The sequence below is a fragment of the Hypanus sabinus genome, chromosome 18 (genome assembly GCF_030144855.1).
Source record: "Hypanus sabinus isolate sHypSab1 chromosome 18, sHypSab1.hap1, whole genome shotgun sequence".
In the NCBI taxonomy this organism is placed as follows: Eukaryota; Metazoa; Chordata; class Chondrichthyes; order Myliobatiformes; family Dasyatidae; genus Hypanus; species Hypanus sabinus.
The window spans coordinates 22,752,623-22,764,941 of record NC_082723.1 but is presented as its reverse complement, the minus strand read 5'-3'; the positions used below and the strand labels follow the sequence as shown (position 1 = coordinate 22,764,941).

At 44.8% G+C, this 12,319-nt stretch overlaps 1 protein-coding gene across 4 annotated transcripts in view; it reads left to right on the top strand.

Annotated features, from left to right (window-relative positions):
- ralgps1 (Ral GEF with PH domain and SH3 binding motif 1) overlaps positions 1–12,319 on the top strand; it is a 733,240-nt gene that overhangs the window by 534,766 nt on the left and 186,155 nt on the right. For all 4 annotated transcript variants that reach the window (XM_059993861.1, XM_059993857.1, XM_059993858.1 and 1 more), the window contains one exon: positions 3,987–4,124. In XM_059993861.1, coding sequence (XP_059849844.1) covers positions 3,987–4,124 — 138 coding nt within the window. The remainder of the gene's footprint in view (positions 1–3,986; positions 4,125–12,319) is intronic.

The window sequence follows — 12,319 nt, the reverse complement described above, 5'->3', positions numbered from 1 at the left end:
TTATGAAGAAAGATCTGTTGAACGTGGTAGAAAGGGTGGAAGATTGTAATCTACCAGAGTACAGGTCACACAAAACTTTGAACGCTGAAGCCAGGACAAGAGCCCCATGAATAAAAATAAAAACAGGAATGCTGGAAATAGGCAGCCTATGTAGGAAAAGTAAAACAGAATTAGCATGACTAATTGATGACCTTTCACCAAAGTTGAATGTTGTATCAAGAACATTGTTTTGAGCTTGTCTGATCTCCAGCATCTGTGGTGTTTTACTTTTGCACTTCAGAAGCTAACACATGAATTAAGTGCAGCACACGTCATCCCCCCCCCCCACCCCGTTCCTCTTAATTACCGCTTAAACTGGACCAGGTTCAGGAAAAGAGAAGCGGTTGGACAAGGAGTAGTTGATGGAGATGGAAATCACACAAAGAATAATCCCTTCAGAGTACAAAAGGGATTGAGAGGGGAAGATATGCCCAATGATGGAATCTTGTTGAAGATGGAGGAACTTGTGAAGAAAAATCTGTTGAATGTGCTGGAAGATCGATATGAGACACCTGATTCTGCTCCGATGTCTTATGTAGTTGGTAGTATTGATGTTTGAAGCTTTCATCTTTGCGTCTCACTTGACTTCACATTTTAAATGATCAGCTATAGATTGATAGATAGATACTTTATTGATCTGAAAGAAAAGTACAGTGTTACAGTAACATTTCAAGTGCCCAGATATACAAATATTAGAAGAGAAGTATGAAAGAAAAAAAAGCTGTCATCACTTGTTCAGCTATAGGTTGACTCATTATAGGACCTAATGGCCAAGGGTGAGAATGACCTATTACAGTGCTCTTTGGAGCAGCGCAGTTGTCTTAGTAACATAACACTGAGAAATTCAACGTTGAAAATAACAACAATGTTATTTATTGTTAATTGTGTTTTAGTATTTGTACATTTTGTCTTTTGCACATTGATTGTGTCTTTCATTGATTCTGTTGCATTACTTTGTTCTACTGTGAATGTCTACAAGAAGATAAATCTCAGAGTTGTATATGAAGACATGTATATACTTTTCAAGTCAAGTCACTTTTTATTGTCATGTAACACTTACCCAAAAGGCTGGTATATGTCTAGGGGAAACGGAGTTCCAGCCACTCACCAACCCACCTCCCGTACACGCAGGTTCTGTGCGAATCGAGTTTATGCCTCGCGCCCGCCAACAGTATCAAACCCACAACAAATACCGTTATGAAATACACTTTAAAGAGTTTACTAAAATTAAAAGAGTAGTAGGCAATACAATATATATATATATAAGGAAAAAAACAAAAGGCGCCAACTTATCAAAGTTCAGTCTGTTTAGTGCACTTGTTGGAGCTCAGTCAACGAACCAATCGACCCATCCGGCCGTCGCACCTGGGACCACCCCGGCGGTCTTACAAGCAGTCCAGCACACGTCCACCTTCCTCAGTGTCTTCCTCGGCCTCCCCCTCACACCAAAAACCCGCGAAAACCCCTCCCCCAAGTTCCCAGCATCACAAGACAGAATAACATTCCCCATTGATTAACAAATGAATACAATTATCATATCAGCCATTCTAAAGCGAAACAACGGCGAGAGAAACACTTATCCGACAAAGAAGCATTCCTGCTCGTAACAAACCAAAGAAGCCATTTTGAGTAACATACACAGGACATTGTACAGTCATTTCGACCATAACTGCTGGTACAGTACATAGTAAAAATGAGACAACATTTTTCAGGACCATGGTGCTACATGAAACAGTACAAAAACTACACTGAACTACATAAAAACAACACAGAAAAAACTACAGACACAAGGAAATCTGCAGATGCTGGAAATTCAAGCAACACACACAAAATGCTGGTGGAACGCAGCAGGCCAGGCAGCATCTATAGGAAGAAGCACTGTCAACGTTTCGGACCGAGACCCTTCGTCGGGACTCAGAAAAAACTACACTAGACTACAGACCTACCCAGAACTGCATAAAGTGCACAAAACAGTGCAGACATTACAATAAATAATAAACAAGACAATAAGCTCAGCAGAGGGCAGTAAGTTGGTGTCAGTCCAGACTCTGGGTATTGAGGGCTTGGGGGAAGAAACTGTTACATAGTCTGGTCGTCAGAGCCTGAATGCTTCGGTGCCTTTTCCCAGATGGCAAGAGGGAGAAGAGTTTGTATGAGGGGTGTGTGTGGTCCTTCATAATGCTGTTTGCTTTGTGGATGCAGCGTGTAGTATAAATGTCCGTAATGGCAGGAAGAGAGACCCCAATGATCTTCTCAGCTGACCTCACTATCCGCTGCAGGGTCTTGCAATCTGAGATGGTGCAATTTCCGAACCAGGCAGCGATGCAGCTGCTCAGGATGCTCTCAATACAACCCCTGTAGAATGTGATGAGGATGGGGGGTGGGAGATGGACTTTCCTCAGACTTCGCAGAAAGTAGAGATGCTGCTGAACTTTTTTGGCTATGGAGCTGGTGTTGAGGGACCAGGTGAGATTCTCCGCCAGGTGAACATCAAGAAATTTGGTGCTCTTAATGATCTCTACTGAGGAGCCGTTGATGTTCAGCAGGGAGTGGTCACTCCGTGCCCTCCTGAAGTCAACAACCATCTCTTTTGTTTTGTTCACATTCAGAGACAGGTTGTTGGCTCTGCACCAGTCCGTTAGCCGCTGCACCTCCTCTCTGTATGCCGGCTCGTTGTTCTTGCTGATGAAATATATAAACTTAGATTTTTTCTTAGATTTAGGTTAACAGTCACCTCTGGCCCAATTTGCCCACAGCCCCCTATTGCACTCAGTTAACCTGCCAACCCATGGGAGGAAACCTGGTCACCCAGAAGAAACTCAAGCAGTCATGGGGAGAATATACACACTCCTTACAGACAGTGGCAGGAGTTGAACCTGGGCCTTTGGCACGCTGCAGTATCAGTACGCTAAACACTATGCTGCCCTGCCACCTGTGTTGTCAGATGTCAACTAGGATGTTACCTGAGTTTCAGCACTTAAGTTACAGAGAAAGGTTGAACAAGTTAGGTCTCTATTCATTGGAGTGTAGAAGGTTGAGGGGGGATTTGATCGAGGTATTTAAAATTTTGAGAGGGATAGATAGAGTTGATGTGAATAGGCTGTTTCCATTGAGAGTAGGGGAGATTCAAACGAGAGGACATGATTTGAGAGTTAGGGGGCAGAAGTTTAAGGGAAACATGAGGGGGTATTTCTTTACTCAGAGAGTGATAGCTGTGTGGAATGAGCTTCCTGTAGAAGTAGTAGAGGCTAGTTCAGTTGTGTCATTTAAGGTAAAATTGGATAGGTATATGGACAGGAAAGGAGTGGAGGGTTATGGGCTGAGTGCAGGTAGGTGGGACTAGGTGAGATTAAGAGTTCGGCACGGACTAGGAGGGCCGAGATGGCCCATTTCCGTGCTGTGATTGTTATATGTTATATGTTATATCTCCTTTGACTTTGACCATGAAGTGGTTGTGTCTGCACCAAGACACTGTTCTAAATGAGCTCAACAGCCATTTCAAAGATCTGGTGATGAAGTAACGTCACTGGACGAACAGCAGAATGCTGACTCATTAGCCCAGCTCCTACTGTGGAGGATGCTTGTTCAATAAATCTGAAATTTTCGCTGATTATATTGATTTTCTTTGTTCTACTGTGAATGCCTGGAAGAAAATGAATCTCAGGATAGTATATGGTGACACATATGTACTTGATAATAAATTTAATTTGAACTTTGAGACTGATTTAGCTTTTCTGTAGAAACTTGTATCACGAGCTATTGTGGGTTATTGTGATATTGTCACAGTGGTAGGGACATCCTTCTCAAATCAGTGGTTGCAATTAACGGGTAGCTTTGTGGGTTAGAGAAAGGGGTAGTCCCAGACATCAGCCAATGTTCTGAAGTTCAAATTCCCTGCCTTAAGTTCTGGATACGGTCTAACCTGGAAAACATTCTTTGAATTTCAGGGATTTACCTGTTGGATTTGATCTACATTGATTCTGCGTATCCAGCGTCGGACAGCATCATGGAGAATGAACAGAGGTCCAATCAGATGAACAACATTTTGAGGATCATTTCGGATTTACAAGATTCATTCAATTGTGGTGCGTATTTAACTTCTCTCATGACTTTTCCTTGCATGAGCTCTGATCACTGCTGTCATTACTGAGCCTCTGATCCAACAGCAAGTGCTCTCAATACCTACTGATCCCATTTGAATTAAACCAAAGAATGATATGGTGTGTAACTTTATTTTGATCACACTGACTTCAGCTTAGTCTGATGCACCAATGACAAGCCTTTACTGAAGTTCCCAATGGTGGGCATTGTCTGATGCACCAATGACAAGCCTTTACTGAGGTTTCAGTGGTGGGCATTGACTGAAGTTCTCAATAGAAGTGTTTGACTGAATTTGTCTGTGGTGCAACCTCCAGTGAAGTTCCCAGTGATGGTTCTCCAGCCAAATAGCTGTCATATTGTGGGGTTGACACATTCTGCCTAGAACTACACCCTCCAAGTGTCTTTTGGTTTCGAAGTACAGCCTGTTGTCCACAGACCACAGGCTGCACTTTCGGTCAAAGTTCAAAGTACATTTTATTATCAAAGTATTTATACTTTACACAACCTTGAGTTCTGTCTTCTTACAGGCAGCCACAAATCAAAGAATCCAAATAGAACCAATTAAAAACAAAAGAAGTGTTTCCAAACACAGATTCATACAATATTAAACAGGTCTCTCAGCTCAAATGTCTCTTGCCACCAAAGATTGCTTTGTAAACTAGTGCTGTTTGCCTGCATTTGGCCTATTTTCCAAGGCTTTCCTATCTAACAACCTTTTTAAATGATGTTAATGTACCAGCCACTTCCACTTCCTCTGGCAGCTCATTCCATATGCTGACCACCCTCTGGGTGAAGAAGTTGCTCCTCAGGTTCTTACTAAGTTACTCCCACTCACCTTAAACCTGAGCCCTCTAGTTCTTGATTTCCCAACCCTGGGAAAAAGATCTTTGCCTAGTGACCTGAGCCCATGATTTTACACACGCCCATAAGATCACCCTAGATTCTCCTATGCTTCAGTGATGAAAGTCCCCACCTGCTCAACCTCTCTATTACACAGTCATTCAAGTCCTAGCAATATCCTTGTAGATCTCCTCTGCCTTCTCTCTTATAGCTGGGTTTCAAATGTGCTTTCACCAATGCCTTGTACAACTGCAGCAGTATATGCTGACTTTCAGGTTCAGAGATCAGATTATACTTATTTATCACATGTACCTTGAAAGATACAGTGAAAGGTGTTGTTTGCATTAATAACCAACACACCCAAGGATGTGCTGGGGGCAGCCCGCACGTGTCACCACACATTCCTGTCCCAACATCGCATGTCCACAATGTTCAGCAGAACAACAGAGAACACAACAATGGACAAAGCAATGTCAACAGAACAAGCCCATTTCTCCCTGCCATCCACCCACCCACAAACCTACCCAGTCCTCAAACCCCCAAGGCAGGCTGGCTTCCGAACTTCAGTTTACTTACAGATTCACAGACACAGTTTCCCAGTGAACTCTTTAAAATTCATAGACTTGGGCCTCAATTTCTGGGCTTCCAACTGACCCTCGAGCTTCAATCTGGATTTCCCTTTGACCTTCTACACTCTACACTGTCCCGTACTAATTTCTAGGCTCAGTGTCCTGACTGAAGAAGGCCAGCATTCCCAATGCTTCTGCCCACCTTGTCTACGTGACATCATTTTCAGGGAGCAATGTGATTTTTCTCCTTTGTCCCTCTTTTGTATAACACTGCCCAGGACCCTAAATTTTACAGTGGAAGTCCGATCTTTTCTTTCTCTCTTTCTCTCCCTCTCTCTTCCTTTCTCTCTCACTCTCCCTCTCTCCCTCACTCTCTCTCCCTCTCTTATTCTCACTCATTCTCTCTCTCCACCTCTCTCTCCCCCTTGCCCTCTTTCTCTCTCACCTTCTCCCTCTCTCTCTCTCTCTCTCTCCCCCTCCCTCTCCCCCTCTCTCTCTCCTCTTCCTTCCCCCTCTGCCCCTCTCCCTTTCCCTCTCCCCCTGCCCCTTCCTCTCCCTCTCTCACCCTCACCCCCTGTCACCACCAAATCTTTCCATGCATGTTCCCCTGGAAAGCCAGAAATGTTCATGAATCATTACAGGCTCCACGTCAATCCTGGGTGGCCAATGAAATTATTTCCTGTCATTCTACTTTCTAGAGAATAGTGGCTAGTCTGGCTCATCCTTCAGGCAAATCTCTCGCCCCATGAAACAGCATCATAAAACACAAACAAAATGATTGGAACCCTGGAAGAGCTGGAACAGCTGGAAGAGTCAGCTGTTTAGCTCTGTGGTTAATTGTAACTGTGCTATCCACAATATCATAAAGCTGAAATATCCTTCCTATATCTGCCTGGGCAAGGGGGCAATGAAGCAATTCTTCAATTAAAGAGGGGTTTTAATCAACCACACTGGTGTGTTGAAGGAACAGCTGAGTTTTGTCCTCAAAGCTGTTATTTGAGGAGTAACATCATTATTTATCCAGACAACCATGCTAAGGCATTAACTTTGACCCTTTCAGGCATTGTTGCAGCTGTGTTGCCTCCAGGAACTTCTAATTCTAGCAAAAGTAGTGTTCTGAGCTTTGGTGACAGATCTTAATATCCTTAACTCAACCATTAACCCTTAAGTCTTCTGGCTTCTTCCCCTGTCTTTTAAAAATTCAAAGTACATTTATCATCAAAGTGTGTACCTGTCACCCTGTGAGAGACTAATTTTCTTGCAGACATTCACGGGAAAATAAAGAAATACAATAGAATTTACAAAATGTTATTTATAATAAAGACCGACAAACAGTCCTGATGAAGGGTCTCAGCCCCAATTGTCATCTACTTATTTATCTCCATAGATGCTGTCTGACCTGCTGAGTTCCTTCACCATTTTGTGTGTGTCAATCCTTAACTCTTTGCTGCCCTTAATAAGAACACACGCATATTTTATACTAGGGCCTGCCTCTTGGAATCCTGAAAAAATGAGGCTGCCGAGATATGATATTCCCAGTTCCCTTAATTCTGAGAAGATCCCAGTGGATTGAAAGAGTAGAAATGTGGTGTCGTTATTCAGGAATAGGATTCAGGCAGAAATTGGTAAATGGTTTATTATTGTCACAGGTACCAAGATGTTTGTGTGCCATCCAGACAGATCACTCCATACATAAGTTCATCGAGGAAGAACCAAATGCAGAGTTTTGTGTCACAGTTTCAGAGAAATTGCACTGCGGATACACAAAGTGCAAGGGCCATGGCAAAGCAGATTAATAGATCAGGAGTTCATCTTTATCTTACAAAAGCTCTTATAACCACAGGTGGAAGCTGACCTTGAGCCTGCTAGTATGTGTTATCAAAGTTGTTAGAAATGGAGGGGAAGAGAGACTTACTGGGTGGGAGTGGTCTTTGATTCTGTTGGCTGTTTTCCCAAGGCAACAGGAAGTGTATACTGAGTCCATGTTCTTTTGTGATAGACTGAGCTGTGTTCACAATCCTTAGTAGTTTCTTACAGTCCTGAGCAAAGCAGTTGCTATAACAAGCTGTGTGGCAACTCAATTGCAGGAAATGTTAGACTAGTTACACTGATACCTGTTTTTGGGAGGAGCAGTCAGCTGGGGGGGCGGGGGGGGGCGTGTCCAGACAGGTATATGTAGTTCACCACATTCACCCCCCTTTGTTTTAAAAGAGAGTCCCCATGGGGCAAAGTTTCTTACAAGTATATTTACAGGTTAAGTCTATCAGGTGGTCGAATCTGTCGCTGCAATCTACGTAGCGCTGACTGTGATTCCACAGGAGCCGGTGGTGATTGCACCGGAGATGAAGGTTGTGCTGGTTCCGGCCTAACTGGAGGTGTCAGCCCACTAGGCATCAGTGATCCCTCACGCGTGTGCGAGGCGCCTGGTATATGCGTGTGCGAGACGCCTGGTATATGCGCGTGTGAGACGCCTGGTATAGGAGTATCGTGAGGAGTCTGTGCAGGGATCAGTGTGCACGGTGTCACCTCGGGTACAGGGTTCATAGTTACCGTGGAGTGTTCGGGGTAGTGGTCTGCTGCTCCTGCGGACGCCAGGTTGTGGATGGAGACCGTGTCCTCCCGCCCATCAGGTAAGACCACGTAGGCATATCGGGGGTTTGCATGTAGTAGGTGAAGCCTCTCAACCAACGGGGAGTATTTATTGTTCCTCACATGTCTCCGGAGCAGCACTGGCCCTGGGGACGTCAGCCAAACTGGTAGGGTGGTCCCAGTGGCAGACTTCCTGGGAAAAGAGAATAGGCGTTTGTGAGGGGTGGCATTGGTGGACGTACATAACAGGGAGCGGATGGAGTGGAGTGCCTCGGGGAGGACTTCCTGCCATCAAGAGACCGGCAATCCCTTTGACCTAAGGGCTAAGAGTGTGGCCTTCCACACAGTGGCATTCTCCCTCTCCACCTGTCCATTTCCCTGGGGATTATAGCTCGTGGTCCTACTAGTAGCAATACCCCTAGCCAGCAGGTACTGGTGCAGCTCATCACTCATAAAGGAGGACCCTCTATCACTGTGGATATAGCAGGGATATCCGAACAGAATGAAGAGCTGGCTCAGGGCTTTTATGATGGACATGGCAGTGGTGTCGGGGCAGGGGATGGCAAAGGGGAACTGCGAGTAATCGTCGATAATGTTGAGAAAGTAGACATTGCGGTCGGTAGAGGGAAGGGGGCCCTTAAAGTCAACACTCAGTCGCTCAAAGGGGTGGGTGGCCTCAATAATTTGCATCTTTTCAGGACGGTAGAAGTGCAGTTTGCACTCAGCGCAGACTTGACAGTCCCTGGTCATCGTCCTGATGTCCTCAGGGGAGTATGGCAGGTTCTGGGCTTTCACGAAATGGTAAAATCGGGTGACCCCGGGTGGCAAAGATGTGCATGGAGGGCGTATAGTTGGTCGAGCTGTGCGCTGGCACACGCTCCCCGGGATAGGGCATCAGGGGGCTCATTGAGCCTTCCAGGCCGGTACAGGATATCATAGTTGTAGGTGGAGAGTTCTATTCTCCACCACAAAACTTTGTCATTTTTGATTTTGCCCTGCTGTTGGTTGCTGAACATGAACGCAACCCAGCGCTGGTCTACATTACAGTAACAGGTCCCTATACTGACCATGTTCACACTGGCCTCTTTGTCTGCATTCAGTCCTTGTGATTGCCCAAAGGTTTCTTAAAGTTGTGTCAGATGCCTCCACCACTGCTGACGAGTACCAGTTATCAGCCACTCTCTGTGAAAAACAAAAAACTTTTCCTCAAAAAATCCATCATCTGAAATCAATGCCCACTTACTTCTGATTCCTGTAGCTGGAAAGAATTCACCCAGAGTCCAGGGTTTAAGACATAAAGTCACAGAAGACTACAGTACAGTCAACAGGCCATTTGGCCTATCTAGTCAGTGCTGTATCATTAATCTGCTTATTTCCATTGACCTGCACCTGGGTCATAGCGCTCTAGTCCATGTTCAGTACGGACTAGAAGGGCCGAGATGGCTTGTTTCCGTGCTTCAATTGTTATATGGTTATGTACCCTACACATGCATGTACTTAACTTAATTTCTTGTTCCACCACTTCCGCTAGCAGCTTGTTCCACACTCACCACCCTCTGAATGAAGAAGTTACCCCTATGTTCCCCTTAAATATTTCTCCTTTCACCCTTAACCCACGACTGCTAGTTCCAGTCTCATCCAACCCTCAGTGGGAAAAGCCTGCTTGCATTTACTGTATCTATACCCCTCATGATTTTGTATACCTCTATCAAATCTCCCCTCTATCTTCTACCATGTAAGTCCTAGCCGGGTTTGCCCTCCCAAAGTGCAACATCTCACATTTGTCTGCATTAAATTCCATCTGCCATTTTTCAGCCCATTTTTCCGGCTGGCCCAGATCCCACTTCAGACGCTGATCGCCTTCCTTGCTGTCCGCTACGTCCCCAGGCCTGGTGCCATCCGCAAATTTACTCATCCGGTTTACTGCATTGTCACCCTGGTTGTAGATGTTAAAGACAAACAACAACAGACCCAGCACACAACTAGTCAAAAGCCTGCAGTCAGAGAGGCAGCCATTTACTACCACTCTGTCTTCTCAATGTCTATCCAGTTTACTACCTTATCTTGCATGTCAAGCGACTGGACCATTTGGACCAACCTCCCGTGTGGGACCTTGCCAAAGGCCTTGCTAAAGTCCATGTAGACAACATCCACTGCCTTGTCTTCATCAACTTGCATGGTAACTTCATTGACAAACTCTACAAGATTGTTTAGATGTGACCTATGATGCTCAAAGCCATATTGACTATCCCTAGTCAGTCCCTGTCTATGCGAATGCTTATATATTCAGTTCCTTAGAATACCTTCCAATAACTTACCCACTACTGATGTCAGGCTCACCGGCCTATAATTTCCTGGCTTATTCTTAGAGCCTTTCTTCAACAACAGAAAGTCATTAATGGTATTCCACCACTTCACCTATGGCAGAGGACATCTTAAATATCTCTGCAAGGGCAGAGATCTGCCTCCCACAGAGTCTGAGGGAACACCTTATCAGGCCTTGGGGAATTATCCACCATATTACCTCGAGGCCAGAGCAACGTCATGCCAGGCCCTCAATTCCTCACAAAGATCAGGGTTCCCTAAACCTATTATCCTTGCATTTTATTCTGGCAGGAACCTACAACCTCTGTACTTCAAAAAAAAAACTTTTACTAGAAAACAACCTGTCTCTATCCACACTTGCCAGGTCCTGTCATCAAAGAGCATAGGAGTAGAATTAGGCCATTTGGCCCATCGAGTCTGCTCTGCCATTCCATTATGACTGATTTATTATCCCCCTCAACCCTATTTTCCTGCATTCTCCTTGTAATGTTTGATGCCCTTACTAATCAAGAACCTACCTATCAACCTCTGCTGTAAATATGCACAACAATTTAGCCTCCACAGCCATCTGTAGCAATGAATTGCACTGATTCACCACTCACTGGTTAAAGAAATTCCTCCTCATCTCTGTTATAAAGGGCCATCCTTGGCAATTGTATGGATGACTTACAGCAGACTGAAGAACTTGAGTGTATAGACATTAAGAAAGAGGATGTGTTGGAGCTGTTGAAAGGTATTAAGTTGGATAAGTCACCAAGACCAGACAAGGTATACCCCAGGCTACTGTGGGAAGCGAGGGAGGAGATTGCTGAACCTCTGGCAATGATCTTTGCACCATCAATGGGGACAGGAGAAGTACCAGAAGATTGGAAGGTTGCAGCTGTGTTCCCTTGTTCAAGAAAGGAAGTAGAGATAACCCAGGAAATTATAGATCAGTGAATACGACTTCAGTGGTGGGCAAGTTGTTGGAGAAGGTCCTGAGAAGCAGGATTTATGAGCATTTGGACAGACGTAATCTTTTGAGGATAGTCAGTATGGCTTTGTCGAGGGCAGGTTGTGCCTTATGTGCCTAATTGAATTCTTTGAGGAGGTAAGAAAACACATTGATGAAGGTAGAGCAGTGGATGTAGTGTATATGGATTTCAGTAAGGCATTTGATAAAGTACCCCATGCCAGGCTCTTTTAGAAATAATGAGGCATGGGATCCATGGAGACCTTGCTTTTTTGGATCCAGAATTGGCCTGCCCACAGAAGGCAAAGGGTGGTTGTGGATGGTTCATATTCTGCATGAACCAGTGGTGGAGGTTGGTGACCAGCGGTGTTCCACAGAGATCTGTTCTGGAACTCCTTCCCTTTATGATTTTTATAAATGAGGAAGTAGAAGGGTGGGTTAGTAAGTTTGCTGATGACGCAAAGGTTGGGGGTGTTATGGATAGTCTGGAGGGTTGTCAGAGGTTACAGCAAGATATCAATAGGATGCAGAACTAGCTGAGAAGTGGCAGATGGAGTTCAACCCAGATAAGTGTGAAGTTGTTCATTTTGTTCGGTGAAAATAGAAGACAGAATGTAATATTAATGATAAGACTCTAGGCAGTGTGCAGGATCAAAGGGATCTTGGGGTCCATGTGATAGGACACTCATAGCTGCTGTGCAGGTGACGGTGTTGTTAAGAAGGCATATGGTGTAATGGTCTTCGTCAATCATGGAAGAAGCACAGTCGACGTTTTAGGCCGAGACCCTTCGTCAGGTCCTGGACCCAAAACATCGACTGTACTTCTTCCAATAGATGCTGCCTGACCAACTTGGAGTACTGTGTTCAGTTCTGGTCACCTCACTACAGGAAAGGATGTGGATGC